The sequence below is a fragment of the Otolemur garnettii genome, unplaced genomic scaffold (genome assembly GCF_000181295.1).
Source record: "Otolemur garnettii isolate 467f Iridium unplaced genomic scaffold, OtoGar3 scaffold00146, whole genome shotgun sequence".
Lineage (NCBI taxonomy): Eukaryota > Metazoa > Chordata > Mammalia > Primates > Galagidae > Otolemur > Otolemur garnettii.
Window position 1 is genome coordinate 3,740,734 of NW_003852541.1, and position 15,746 is coordinate 3,756,479.

Consider the following 15,746-nt stretch of genomic DNA (forward strand, 5'->3'; position numbering starts at 1 on the left):
TTTTTTGGTTGCAGCCATCATTGTTGTTTGGCGGGCCCAGGCTGGAGATTCGAACCCGCCACCTTAGGTGTATGTGGCTGGCGCTTTAGCCGCTTGAGCCACAGGCGCTGAGCCCACTGTTGCCTTTAATGCTCTTTTTGGATCACATTTTTAGAAAACCAAATTTGTCTTCTTCCAAATCACATCATTTGGAATCATCTTAAATGGCTCTCTGTAGTGGCCAAAGGCAGGCAGTATAAAGGAAAAAGCTGGAACCCGAAGTATTGGGTTAAATTCCAATGCCCTTCTTCCTATAGCATCTCTCAGGAGTCACTCAATCACTCTAAGCCAATGTTTGTTCTTGTCTGTGTGTATACATATACACATCTCATACTCAGAATGGCTAAATGGAGAAATAAATACTAAGAGAAAAAAGAAGATTCATTATCCAGCAGTATCAGTGTATATCTCAAATAGAGGTCAAATTTAAATCCTTGATGGAAATGGTATAAGGAAGTAAGTCTCAGAAAAATAAAAGCAATCAATGGTAAGTCCTAGTGTGAGTAGAAGACTAAAAATTCAGTATCTTTAGACCAGTATCTCAAACCAAAGGATATAAACTATTAATGGTGTATAAATCAAAGTATAAGTTCATAACTAGTATTAACGACAAAAACAAAGTACAGAATGAATAATATCAGAGAATACTGGATGAAGTAAAGGAAACGGCTGTGAAATTTCTATTTCAGTTATACATGGGAGTATGGGGTCACAAAGTAAAATTTATCTCTTACAGTGGGAGAGGCACTGGAAGAGAACTCAACCCTTCTCCCTGGGCTCTGATCCCTCCTAGGAAAGAACAATCCAAGAGGGAGCTTTAGAGTTGGAAGGAGTCTTAGAGATTCCCCTTGATGTGGAACAGTTCTAGCCTTGCACCTTTTATCTGAATAACAGGTCCTGGCAAGCTCACTAGCTTTCAAAGCATCCCATGTAAAGATGGATAAATCTCACAGGTAAAAAATTATTTTTTATATTAAGTGGAAGTCCACCTCCCTGAAGATATCTCTAGGGCTCCAGAACTACAGCATAAGAAGCACCCTCAGGGGCAGCACTTATGGCTTAGTGAGCAGGGTGCTGGCCCCATATGCCAAGGGCAGCTGGTTCAGATCTACTACTACACCTAAAAGGAGAACAGCAAATCAGGAATACCAGTGGGACAACCTAAGCCCACTGGCTTGCAGCAAGAAGCCAGGGGTTCTGGACCTTAGTTGTGCTTTAGGAGCATTTGTTCCAGTTACTTCATCACATTAACCACATCAGATTCATTTCCTCCTGCCAAGATTGTTTTGAATTTTGAATGCTTGGGCTATAAGATTCTACAAATTTTAGGACATAATTTCTATGAATCAGAATCTAGAAACTGAAAAAGGGCTTTAGGGGTAACTAGTTAAACTTCATACTCAGCTTAAAATCTCTTCTGCGTCATCCATGGATTTGTTTCTCAAATAATGAAAATATTTATTTTTCTTAAATTAAGGGAAAAATAGAGCGAAAAAAAGTAAAGCAACCTTGGGAACTATTATCCAATAACCTTGGTTAGGTGGGTAACTAAGAAACGGAGGTATGAGAAGTTAAAACATAAATATATTTACCTTGCATTTACTTGCTTCTTTGACTACCATCTGTCTATATTTTCAAAGTCTCAATAGTCACCAGATTTGTTTGCAGTGTTAAAAAAATTTAGCACACAATTAGTCACAGTTGAGTATTTAAATAAATAGTATTTCATCATAACAGAAGGGCAGTGACTCCAAACACATGGCCATTTATTTATTGGCCTTCTGACCACAGTCAGCATTATGAGGCCCTGGGTAAATGGACGCAGCATAGGGAGTGAGGAAAGGGCAGGGGTTTCGCACCCCTTGCTGGCCACACCCTGTGCAGTCAGCAATCTACTCACTTCAGGGGGAACGTAGACTACCTGGTAAAAAATTATTTCTTTTCTTTTTCGTCACAGGTAAAACTCTTTTATTCAAAATATGGAACACTTCACAAATTTGCGTGTCATCCTTGTGCAGGGGCCATGCTAATCTTCTCTGTATCGTTCCAATTTTAGTATATGTGCTGCTGAAGCAAGCACTAAAAAATTATTTCTTACAATGGCCAGCCAACCTGGGTTGTATTATGTATGAAACAAGGCAGTGTGGGTAAACAAGGCAGTGTGGGTAAAAAGCCCAGCTGCTTGGCTTGCATCTTGCATCTCACATGCCTGGCTTGTATCTTGCCCAGAGGGTTTCACAAGCGACTAGACTGGGTCAGTGGTTTGCTGAAATTGTACTATACAAGATCAGTGACTAGTATAACTGTCTGAAAAATAAACTACTCGAGCAGGTATAAGCTTACAGAAGTGAAGTTCATTACCAATTTTCAGACAATTTAAATGCCAAAAGGTGGAATCTGTTTATATCTGAGACTATTTTTCAAATGGATGAGGTTACCCGGAAAACTAAACCAGGGCAATTATAATGAAAAAAAAAAAAGATCTTATTTTGGTGCTAAGTTTCTCGGTAAAGGCAAAAAGAGAAATAAGATAGATTTTAAAAGATTCATAATGAAGAATAACTGCAAATTTGCTAGAGAAAAACTCTTCTCTGGAATTAAATCACATAGGAATTTTTCATCAACATTTCTGAGAAACAGACATTGGTTAAGAGAGACTATTATCTTTTCTATTATCCTGCACAATAAAAATGGCCTTTAAAAAAACTAAATAATTCATGCTTACTGTTTGAAAATCAACACACAAAAGGATACATTGAAAATTAATACTCGAAATTATTTTCTCTCCCAAATTCTACCTTTAGACAATCACCATTAATATTCTGGTGACCATCCTCTCATGCACCACTATGCATGTATATATACACACACATGCACACACACACTCTCTCTCATGAATATTGTCCTTCAGAGTGGTTTCAACTGAAGGTACAGAAATCATATCCAAGTGAACAATCAGAAAACCAACCCACTAGAAAGCTAATGAGAGAAGGGCCGGACTAAGCCATGGATCTCATATCTATGATGTGGCTCTGAATCATGCAGGCACCCATGCATGGACTGGAAATGTCATGCCCAGGCACTGCTTTGCAGTAGGCAATGTGTCTACTGAGCATTCTCCAAGATACTTGATGCATGGACTGAGCATCTGGGAGATTCTGAGTGGCAGCCAGGCAACCATTTAATTTCTCATTAATTCTCTGAAAGTTCAAAGTGTCACTATTTGCTTGTGTGGGTCATCACTCATCTGTGAAGTTTCTATGAAATGGGCTCAAATCAGGACCCAGCCTGGTGGGTCAGTGCAGCAGTGGGAGAGAGTGGTGGTCACAGGTGGAATGGATATTTCCTTCTGAACTGGGGTTTGAACCATTAGTACTCACAGAACTCCTATGGTTCTATATCCCATTTCATGGAAGAAATTAAATTCATTTGCCAAACGATAAAGGCAGATGGCCATCCTCTCCGCAGAACTTTGACAGAATATCTGCAGCATGGGTATGGCTAACATTTATTGAGCACTTATTATGTACCAGGCACTGTGCTAAGCACTTTATATGCTAATCCTCACAACGAGGGCAACCCTACCATTACCTGTTTTATGGATAACTGAAGTGAGTGTCAGATAATAACTTACCAGGTCTCAAAACTGAAAAATGGAGGAAAAAGGAGACAAAGCCAGGTGCTCCTGACCCTCAGGTCTGCTGTGTTGAAAGGAAACTACACTGGGTGGCCTACCAGAGGTGGCTAGTGTCTACCTGCAGGATGAGACTACTCATCGGAGCAGTGGAGAGTGCCAGCTGGCTGTGACACTCTCCCTGTCATGGGTCACTTCTTGCTAGTCTCTGGCAACAGATCAGGTAAGATGTAGTAAGAACTCACTAAAAGTGGAGATAATCTGCCCATTGTTTCTACTGCTAGACAATGACAGTCAACTAAATCAAACACATGAGCTTGTTTGGTTATTATTCATGAATTAAAGTGTCAGAACATAACTGAATATAGTGAGCACATGAATTCCACCAGTACCAATTTAGGTTTAAATTTAGGCAGTAACCCAGGGTTGCTTTCATCTTTAATTGGTTTTCCCAAAAACTGGTAAAAGAAAGGACTGAATAATATCCTGAAGTAAATGCTAGAATTTAAAACAAAACAAAAATAAAAAACCTTTTCTCCATTTTATCCCTGTGGAAAGCTAGTCTTGAAAAATCACTGCATCAAAATAGACCTTAGCAGTCATCTAGCCCAATTTTCTACCCTCTGGAAACCATGACACCAGCTTTTGCCTGCATCCCTAGTCCTGGGCCCTCCCCATAGGAAATCATCCCACTAGTAAGTAGCTTCCCTGATGGTTGTTCTTTCTTTAACTTAGGTGAAACTTGCCTTCTTGTAGCCTCCTTTTGGAGATGGAGTTTATAATTATTTTCTCTGTCCTGGATAGTCTTCCCAATATTTAGAAGCAGCACATCTTTCTGATTGTTTCTTACTGTAGGCCAAACACCCAAGGCACTGTGCCTGAACTACAGCGAGGGTGCCAGGGCCTCGCCAAAAGCTGATGGGTAAACTTCAGATAAGATCTGATGAGCAAAAGTAAAGCAGGGCTGTCCCTGGCAATGACAAGGACACTGCTTTTTTTTTTTTTTTGAGACAGAGTCTCGCTATGTTACCCTCAGTAGAGTGCCGTGGCGTCACAGCTCATAGCAACCTCAAATTCTTGGGCTTGAGCAATTCTCTTGCCTAAGCCTCCCAAGTAGCTGGGACTACAGGTGCCTGCCACAATGCCAGGCTATTTTTTTTGTTGCAGTTGTCATTGTTGTTTAGCTGGCCAGGGCCAGACTCAAACCCGCTAGCCTCAGTGCATGTGGTTGGCACTGTAACCACTGTGCTAGGGGCACTGAGCCAACACTGACATTCTTTATGCACAGATTAGACTGGTTTCCTTGGCATCTATACAAAATTGTTGATTCATTCTAAGCTTGTGACTAATGAAAACTAATGAAAACCTCTAGATTTTCCCTCAAATGATCTGTTTGTTGAACAAAGTAAATTCCCAATCTGTGTAACTGACAGAAAATATATGTTCATGAAATAAATTATTTTGCTAGATATGATCCCATCAGGACCAGTATTAAATTGAGAAAAATTAAATTCTTGCTATGCTCCTGAAAATCATTCTATGTGTTTGCTTGGGATCGTCTGGCACATGCAATCCAACAAACAATTTGTTACTTACTCATTAGCATTCAAGCTAGCTGTGGCTCTGATGATCATGTAGCAGAGTGTGAGAGCACTGAGGAGGCCAAAGCTGGCAATAATAAACCATTCTTCTGTCGACAAAGGAAAGGGAGGAAATCACTCTGGGGAGAAGGCTTAAGTCAAATCGATGTCAACATTTCCCTCAAATGCAACGAAGCAGACGTCAACGGAGGTGTAAGCCAAGAGTGGCCCAAGGAAGTGCAGCAGGAGGAAGTTTGCCAGAGAGCTACTAACTGGAGAAGGTTAGTGGACGTACTGATGACAGCTGCAAGGGAGAAAGGAAAGCAAGGCCCAACCACTTCTTCCAGTTTAGGCGCTGAGGTCTGTGAGTGTGGCCACCCAAAAGTGTGCAGTAAAAATATGTCCATCAAGGTGCACGTGGACACAGACTGTTTCCATGGTTGATTTAAATAACAGTAAAGTACTAACCATATATGTAACCTTCATTTCTTCTTTATACTGTTATTTCTGCACTGTTCTACCATTCTTTCTTAGAAAAAGGCTCAGAGATATGGAGCGGTGGTTCTCTAAGGTTCTGTGGGTGCATCCATGGCTTATGCTCCTCTCTCACATGTGAGGGTTAAGGTTATAATATTTACACAAAAATACCAAAATCTTTGGTACATGGAACTCTATGAACTTTTGCCTAGTCTGTCTGTCTTTCTCTCCTTCCAGATATTTCCCCTAACTTTTCAGAGCCTATGTTGACTATATTGTCACAGTGACAGTTATTTAAAAACTGTATTTATTGAGAATCTCAAAAATTATCTGAGAACCAATCTGACTTTCTAGAAAGTCTTAACTATAAAATATTTCTTAGCATAAAAAAAATTTCCTAGCATAGAGACTGGCTAGGGCTGGTTTAACAAAGTATTACAAAGCAAGATTACTTATACAGGATGGCCATAAAGTTTGTGTGCAATTCAAATAGACAACTATTTTAAATTGCACACGAACTTTATGACCACCCTGTACATGTGCAAGACGGCAGAAGGAAGAAATTGTTTATATGTGGAATGTCAAATGTTTATGGGCAAAAGCTGTATTATAGCCTGTGTTTCTTTTCTTTTTTTTTGAGACAGAGCCTCAAGCTGTCGCCCTGGGTAGAGTGCCGTGACATCACACCTCACAGCAACCTCCAACTCCTGGGCTCAAGTGAGTCTCCTGCCTCCATCTCCCAAGTAGCTGGGATTACTGGTGCCCGCCACAATGCCTGGCTGTGTTTTGGTTGCAGCCGTCGTTGTTGTTTGGCAGGCCCAGGCTGGACTTGAACCTGTCAGCTCAGGTGTATGTGGCTGGCGCCTTAGCCGCTTGAACCACAGGTGCCAAGCCATAGCCTGTGTTTCTTAATCTGGGTTCCATAAATCCTAAAACGGCACACAAAGTTGTGTGAACATAGGCATTTTTTTTTTTAACTAGAAAAAGGTTATTATACCTTTATGACATTTTAAAGGTAGTGACCTTCGAAAGGCCAAGAGGTCTTCAGGGTTCCAGGATGCCGAGTCTCTTCTATGAGCATTTCTCCACCCACCTTGGTTTATATTATTAGAATGGTTAGTAAACTTTCTATTTTTAGATTATAACACATCCACTGCCTCCTAGATTACACCTTTCCTCATCAATAGACTGAAGTTTTTTATATAATCAAAATGAACACATAAGAATACATATGAAATCCACCATTTTTACCTATAATATTTTTAAAGTTATGGTATACAGGCCTTTAAAAAAATCAGATGAGTGGTCATAAACATCGTGGAGCTGAACATAGCATTTTAGCTTTTTTTATTCTTAGAAACTTTTATACATGATATGCAGACTAACCTTCAGAACTTCAATTATGTCTATGTTTCCAAATTCTGAATATACCGGATTTCAGTTTTAAAAACTAGTGACCAAAAAGAAGTAAACATTATTATGACTGTAACCAGTATGCCCAAAGGCATTTGAGCAGCCGGGCTTGGCCACCTCTGTCGTCCCCGGTACCTCCACTTAGCACAGTGCCTTGCACACAGCAGGTGCTGGTCAAATGCATTGTGGTTGCTATAGCGCTACAGGGCCTTGAGGGAAAAGCAGAGGTAGCTGTGGCCTAGTTTAATTACATGAATTTTATTTATTAACATCATGTGTAAATTATGATAAACATGCATGATTAATTGGTATATGAAGTACGTTTCTATATAAAATATAATGGTATCAGTACTTAATGAAGAATTAGTAGGTGCTCAATAAATGTCTGATAAATGAAGGGCCTAAAATAACTAATTAGTAAATAGTTTTTGTCTCCTTTATTACCACTAGATGAATTTATAAAAACCTACACCATAAAACCTAAATATCAAAGTAGAAAACCCATGAAATGCCGTTAAGTCATCGATAAATAGTAAGAAGTGAGCCTATTTTCAATCAATAGTTTTACTTATTTCATAACTGAATGAAGACTCTGAGTTTAGACAGATGATAGAATAAAACCTGAGAAATAGTTTTCTAATAATTTATAGCTGGTTAAAAACATGAATATTTCAATTGAACAGACTGCATGCGTCTTAATGTGCAAAGGGAAAATATTTTGTAACCACTCTTAGATGCTTCGCTGACACCCTGAGTTCAGTGGAGTCCCATCAGCTTCAGGGCTTGGAGTTCTAGGCAAGCAGCAGTATGTACTGGGAAAGGCAGCACCAAGATGGCAACAAGGAAGGTGGTGAGAGCTTGTTAGATGAACATAACACATAGAGAATGGAACTGAAGGGAAGAGCTGGCTTGTTACGGGGTTAACGTCTACAATGCCCACACACACATTGCCCACGCACACCACACACACTTAGGAGGCCACTGAAACCCTCGGCGCATTTCCTTTTTGCTTGTCACAGTTCATCAGGCAAGATGCTCATAACCAGCCCAGAACATTTTTTGAGGCAGATTACCTTCTGGCTTTTCTCCTGCCACATATATAATTATACCAAATATACCAAAGTTAAGTACTGAGAGATCAAACTTCCACAAAAACTACAAAATAAAATGAGCAACAGGCAGTCTCAACTGTTTCTGGAGAAATGAGTTTTTAGATTCAAATTCTAGATTAGTTTTTTGCTAAGTTGCCTGTAGTCTGGGAGATGGAGAGTGCCAGTGCTCACAGTTACACAACATACCAGAGAGGCTGCTGATGGCTCACGTCACATGCCATCATCTCCCTTTAAAACGCCTACTGGGAATCCCAGGATTTCAAAACAAGGTTCGTACAACAGCAACTAAGACAAACCTCTGAACAACTACTCATCAAATGCAGCTATTCCTATTATTTACACATAAATACACAAGTTCCTTATTATAAAGAAAGTTTCATTATTATAGGTTGGTTTTAACACAAGTACACAAATTGAGTCCCAGGCCCAGGCAATCACCTCACCTCTTCTCTCGACAGTCCCCATGTACTTGACACAAGCATTAATGCCACCCTGGGCCTGAGCAGAGGGTCTCCACTTACTTGTTACTGCAATATTGATTTCTCCTGTTCTAGGAGTGAGTTCCCCATCCTGAGGAAGAGGTGATATCCCCGAAGTTCGAAGTGGCTCAAGGCCAAGAGAGCTGTCGCTGGCAAGGTCACCTAGGGCTGACCTTCGGTTAACTGCCTGGGTTCTGGTGAGCCTTTCCATATCAAATGCTACGTTGTCAGTACATGGCATGTTTGGCTGCAAAATATTTCCAGATTAAAAATAACTGTAAGAATAACAAATTTGTTTATAAAACTCTTAAATGTTTGACATTCTATTGCAAAGACCTAAAGTTTCTCCCATGAGATTTCCTCTTCATTTCTCTGTCCATCTACCTACTTGATTTTAGCCTCACCCAACAGGTTTTCTTCAAAAGGAAGAGGAGGACGTAATCTCCTCCCAAAAATGGTACAAAGAAAAACCAAAATCCACTGCAGATGTAAAAAAAGTGGCCACTGCATCTTTATAAAGAAATGACATGGTACACAGGGAGAGGGAGTCATAAGCATAATTAAAGCTGACAAACATTCAGTTTAAAAAACAGTGAACTATATTACTTCAGTTAGAATTAAATGTTTATGCTGAGGAACAGCAGGTAATATGTCATTTCATTACTTCTCTGTAATACCCAGTTACCTGATAGTCAATCTGTAATATTTTCTGCCTTTAAAATTTTACTTTTTTGAGACAGGGTCTCACTCGGTCACTCTAGGCAAGAGTGCTATAGCATCACAGCTCACAGCAACCTCTAACTCTTGGGCTCAAGTGATCCTCTTGCCTCAGCCTCCTAAGGAGCTGGGACTATAGGTGCCTGCCACAATGCCAGCTAATTTTTCTATTTTTAGTAGAGATGGGGTCTTGCTCTTGTTCAGGCTGGTCTCCAACTCCTGAGCTCAAGCAATCCACCTGCCTTGGCCTCCCAGAGTGATAGGATTACAGGCGTGAGCCACCATCCCTGGCCGGTATCTTCTACCTTTAAATATAAGGAAAGCACACAACCAGAAGTAGATCAAACTAAGAAAACCATCTGTTTCAAAACCTAACCACCTAGTCCTGAAGGAGATATACAGAGCTGCTTGGGGCCAAAGTCTACTAATTAAAAAGTGAGTACAACATTCTTTTAGTTTAACAATGTGGATGTTTGGTTTCCCTGGCAATCACAGATAGCATATGAGAAGAAGAGCTAGGAAGAGTTTATATCCATGGTTCTCAACCTTCCTAATGCCACAACCCTTTAATACGGTTCCTCATGTTGTGGTGACCTCCAACCATATAGTTTTAATTATGCAAAATGTAGGAAAGATTACTAGTCGACCAGAGTCAACATTCTAGATCCTATTATTTTTTCAAGATATTAGAAGTGAAGGAAAATAATATCCTTCTTTCTTTGTCAGTTCTACACTCCACACCCACTACCCAGAAAAGGCACACTTGTAATAGTGGACTAGTAGAGTTATTTATCTTCTCTTTTAGGAGCTCCCTGAGATGGGTTAGAGAGAGACTTTTAAGTAATCTGAAGAAAGGCACTGTTGGACTAACAGGTTTATATGGCAAAGCAAGTCTGCTTTCTTGTGGGAGGTAATCATGCCTTCTTTTATGTCAAATGTGTTAAAAGTTACATTACACTAAGATATAGTACTACACGAAAGTAGTAACAAAAGATGAAACATACCACAATTCCCAGGGCCTTCAGTATATTAAGTTTGCACATAGGACAGGTACAATGTTCACTAAGCCAGGGATCCACACAGGATTTGTGAAAAACATGCCTATGAAATAATGGAGAATGATGTTACAAATTATACACTGAAAAACCATTACATCAAATGAAAGGAACTGGAACTTTAGTCTGTTTTCCCCTCTTTTAAGACATATTTGTAAGTCCCAAGAGAAAAATTTATTGAGGATTTTTTAAAATATAACTTGAAGAAAACCTCCTGAGCCAAACTCATACTATCAACAGCACTGTGTAAAGACTGACGAGTAGGATTTGATTATTTACACTTTTCATTCCACTAAATTTCAAAAAAGACTTCTGAAAACTTAAAAAATTTACACGTATGGGGGGCACCTGTGGCTCAAAGGAGTAAGACGCCAGCCCCATATGCTGGAGGTGGCGGGTTCAAATCCAAACACTGGCCAAAAACTGCAAAAAAAAAAAAAAAAAAAATTACATGTATTAAGAATGAAGAAGGCTCGGCACCTGTGGCTCAAGTGGCCAAGGCACCAGCCACATACACCTAAGGTGGCAGGTTCGAATCCAGCCCGGGCCCGCCAAAACAACAATGATGGCTGTAACCAAAAAATAGCCGGGTGTTGTGGTGGGTGCCTGTGGTCCCAGCTACTTGGGAGGCTGAGGCAGGAGACTCACTTGAGCCCAGGAGTTGGAGGTTGCTGTGAGCTGTGATGCCACAGCATCCACCCAGGGGGATAGCTCAAGGCTCTGTCTCAAAAAAAAAAAAAAAGAATGAAGAAAATTATACCTTATAAATTAGTTGTTTTCTACAATAGCTAGGATAGAAAAATGGAATTTTGAAAAAATATTAAATGAGGATTAAGTCAAAAGAGTTCTCTGCATAATTATTAGTTTCATAGAATCCTAATTTGGGGGTGTGTGGAGGGTCAGGGTCTTGCTCTGTTGCTCAGGCTTGAGTGCAGTGGTATAATCAAAGTTCACTGCAGACTTGGACCCCTGGGCTCAAGTAACCCTCCCCGCCTCAACCTCCCTAGTACGTAGCACACTACTATGTCTGGCTAAGTTAACTTATTTTTGGTAGAGAAGGGGTCTTGCTATGTTGCCCAGGCTGGTCTCAAACTTCTGGCCTCAAGCAATGAATCCCACCTCAGCCTCCCAAAGTGTTGGGATTACAGGCATGAGCTATCCCACTCAGCAGGAACCCCATTTAAATATCATTTAGAACATTTTTAAAAAACTTCTAAGCAACATACATTGAATGTTTGTAAGTTACGGGGCAGTTGGAACTATTTAAGGGGTGAACTGTGCCTAGAATCAAATGACACTTAACTAGCAATTTTCAGCTGCAATGTTAAAGGGAGAAGATAGGTGGTTTACTATTTTTTTGGAAAGCAGAAAATCACATCCTCATGGCTGGAAATAAGTCCATGAGGGGTTTTGCAGTCTAAGAAAAAAAATTTGCCCCCCCCTCCTTTTTTGAGGGGTTGCATCTTGGCCAGGGCTGGGTTATGAACCCACCACCCTTAGTATATGAGACCGGCACCCTACTCACTGAGCCACAGGCACTGCCCAATTTGGCCCTTCTGAAGGGAGAAAAGACGTTGAGGGAGCTGCAGAAATTATTCCTCAGGCCCAAGCACTTGTGCATAATACCTTTCAGAAGCTGTAAATAAAGCCTGATGAAATCCTTGAGTCCTGGCCAAACAGGAAGAGGGTGGGTGCCAGGACGCTCAGGACAGCTTTGGAAGAAACACTATATCTGGGTTTCGGATAAAAGAAATTTTTAAAATGACACCAAATAGAACCACAGTATACCTTAAGAACTTGCTAATTTATAAATTCTTATTCATAGCTGTTATAAATGCAGTTTTGACTTAAAGAAGAGGTCTAGGAAACAGTTTTTACTGGCATTTGGAATAAACATTCACACAGCTCTAGCCTGAACAGTATACATACACCCACCTATCACCACGTGATGGCCTTATATACTGCTTTCTTTGGGGACAAGAACAAAGATGCTGAAGAATGAACTTACCGATCTAGTCCTAAACTTAGAGGTAATAAAATTAACCAGAACCATCATCCCTGCAGGCTTTTACTTAAACCTTGAGGTTTTACTTAAGGAGTGGAATGCCATCAATCTGTAGGGGAGATCTAAATTTATTGAGTATGCAGAAAGTGTTACTGGAGCCACATGTGTGTTCTGACAGTGCAAGGAAGGGCTGCTCACTTCTGGGCTGGCCCTGCAGCTGAGGAGGTGGTCTCAGAACCAGCATGCCCTCACAAAGGCTAGAACAAGGTTTCCAAGCCCTTTGGGGGGGGGATATGGGCCCCTTTGGGGAGATACAGACCCCTTTAGATCTCATGTAAATTATGGAGCCTCCCCCTGAAAAGTCATAAGGGTGCATCTGCCCAGTATCTGGCCTACATTTCCATGAGGCTTATGGACACCTATTGGTTTGGTCAGTACTGAGAGAGGGTGGAGTGGCTGAAGAGGGGCTCCAGGTCAGTTCTGTTTGGCTGGCTGACAGGTGAGGTAAAATTACGGGACCTGTGACTAAGATGCACTGGTGGAGTAAGAGGTACAGAGTGGGGCAGCTGAATTTACCCAGCTGTTTGGAGACCCTGTGGGACAGCAGTGGCGGCCTACGGGTGGACAAGGGTTTGGCTCTGGTTATTCCCTGCTCAGGCCAGTGTTTTTACTCTTCCTTTTCCTGTCTTTCTTTTCTTACTATTCAGAAAGAACAAAATGGTTTAATCTCCATATTCAACTTTTAAAGCTACATGAGTTTTCTCTGTTACTTTATCTTCAATTAATTATAAATGGATTTTTCTTAGAATTCTTGAGTAACTGGTTCATTGATCTAAAGAAAAAGTGCCTGCCCCCCGTTTTACTAAATAATAACAACCTTGCCTCTATTCCATGGGGTACTACAATGAAGAACCAACTGGTTTCCTGGGAACAAATTTAGAAAACCTCCCTTCCTTCGCTAACTTAACAATCTGAAATATTTTCTCTCTCTCTCTTTTTTTAAATTGTTGGGCAATTATTGATGGTACAATGAGCCAGGTTATACTGCTTGCATTTGCTGGGTAAAGTCGTCCCTCTAATAATAGTATCCCATCCCCAAGAAGTGTGTCACACACCATGGCCCCACAGCCTCCCTCCCTCCTTCCCTCTCTCTGCTCCCCCATTCTCCTTGCCCCCTACCATGTACTAGCATCAATTGTCCTCATATCAGAATTGAGTACATTGGATTCTTGCTTCTCCATTCTTGTGATGCTTTACTAAGAATGTATTTCAACTCCATCCAAATTAATATATTTTCTCTTTTTAAAAAAAAAAACATTTTCCTCCCTGTCCACCTCCTCACCTCCTCATCCCCAGCTCCACCCCAGCCCATATACATCCTTCCTTCTAAGCCTCCTTCTCATGACCTAGTGATCTCCCCACACACTCTACTCCTCCCACTCTCATGTCTCTTGACCAGAGGTCTCCATTGTGATTCCCACAGCACAGCCCTTGTTCTGGAAAGAAAACTGGGAGACTGCTCTCTTCTCTTTGGCCCTGACACAGCCCCAGTGCCTCTTTTCTTTCCCACCCCTTCTCTAACCCTCCTGATTCTGTCTCCTCAGCACTACCATTTTGCTAACCTTCCTGGCCTTCCTTTCCTTCTAGCAAAGCTCTGCTACTGGAGCTGCCTGAAGCCTGACAAGACACCTCCCTGACTCTCAGCTGGGAAGATGGTGGTTGGGGGGGGGGGAGGGTGGCGACAGGGAGGGTGTGCCTGATTGGCCCCAGGAGGTGTCTGGAGTAGAAATGAAGAACTCCAGGTGTAATATACAGGAAAGTGCCAAAGACTGTGCAAACCAAGGGTGTCAACAGAGGCACAAGAGCATGTTTCCCAGCACCTCAACAAGCAGTCAGAGGTTTCTTACCAGCTGCGAGGTGGCACTCGGGCAAGTCAGACCTTTAAAAGAAGCCCCTCTCCACTCAAGTAATAAAAATATACACAAGCAGAAAAGGCCACCACACTTGGGGCTGAAAGGTTTACTGAAATGGAAAGCAAGCAACGGGCTGAGGAACAGTGAAACATGAAAATGACAAGTATATCAGAGCTTCAATGAAAATGTCCTTTATTCTTCTAAGAAATTGGGATACAGAATGTGAAAAGTATAAAGAAACAACCCCAGCAATACTGAAACTCAGTGCCCCCTCTCTCCTGCTTCTCCCACATGCCACATGCTCGAGTGAGCAGAAGAGTGCTGGGGTGGGGTGAGGACGCTACACTGGAGGTGAGTTGTTTTCACAGCTCTGCAGCCTCTTGGTGCCGTGTAAGAACCTGGCAAACATAAAAGGACCCAGGATTACTAACAGTCAGAGATAAGCACCCTTTCCCACTACCTGGCTGGCACAGTTTCAATAGGCCCCCTCTGCAGCGGAGTGGCCAAAGGACGCCTCAGGGGCCAGTAGCCCAATCCTTTCAGGTCCCCAGGTGGCATCTGAAATCTGTCTCTCCAAGCTGCTGCACTGTGCTTCTGAAAACAGATTGTAAACTACTAAAAAACTTTGTGGTTAACCTTTAAATAAAAGAGGCCTAAATAAGGTGACAGTTTTTCAGCCTCTAAGACATACTGGAAAACATCCAAAGGATGATCAGTTATAGTCAGCTGACACAGGAGGAGGCCCCAAAGCAATGCCAACTGCCATCTGTCCACAGTAAGTTAATGCAACAAGATGAAAAGGAAAGGTCATGCGACAGAAAGCAGCAATCCACGAGAGGGCTGACAGCTATAGATAGAAAGTCCTAGTTTGCCTGTTAAAAATTAAGGACAGACAGACACAAAGGCATCTGGGCTTGTCTGTCTTTCTCCTTTGCTCAGGTGAAGGAGAGGCAGTGGGTGCAGATGCTTTCCAAGGGCTGGTAGGGGGTGGAGAGGTTGCAAGGAGGTATTTGGAGGGTGATGGGTTTGAAGTGAGTCCTAAAAAACAGAAAATGCTTCAGTGTGTTTACATGCTGATGGGTGCAGACTAAAGGAATGACATCTGGAAGGAGAAGACAGCCAACAGGACAAGGTCCCTGGAAAGGGAAAGAGCAGATCAGACCAGGACAGGCGGCCTCTGCCCAGACAGGAGGGGCTCATTGGGTGTGGAGGCGGGCACGCATGACGGCCCAGGGTCAGGAAGCTGAGAGAATTTTGATCATCGCATTTATTTTCTCTGAGAACTCTTAGAGATGGGGTCTGTGTAACTCATAGTTCACTGT

At 41.7% G+C, this 15,746-nt stretch overlaps 1 protein-coding gene and 1 non-coding gene across 3 annotated transcripts in view; both read right to left on the bottom strand.

The window, feature by feature from the left end:
• Positions 1-15,746, bottom strand: part of RNF130 (ring finger protein 130) — a 110,809-nt gene that overhangs the window by 1,964 nt on the left and 93,099 nt on the right. Inside the window, exons 6-8 of one of the 2 annotated variants that reach the window (XM_003799158.2) lie at positions 10,456-10,552; positions 8,777-8,981; positions 5,270-5,363 (exon numbers count right to left, since the gene is read on the bottom strand). In XM_003799158.2, coding sequence (XP_003799206.1) covers positions 5,270-5,363; positions 8,777-8,981; positions 10,456-10,552 — 396 coding nt within the window. The remainder of the gene's footprint in view (positions 1-5,269; positions 5,364-8,776; positions 8,982-10,455; positions 10,553-15,746) is intronic. The other variant, XM_023518747.1, reaches the window with a different exon arrangement.
• LOC111728244 lies at positions 2,013-2,119 on the bottom strand. Its single transcript, XR_002775613.1, has one exon. It is a non-coding gene; the product is annotated as a U6 spliceosomal RNA (small nuclear RNA).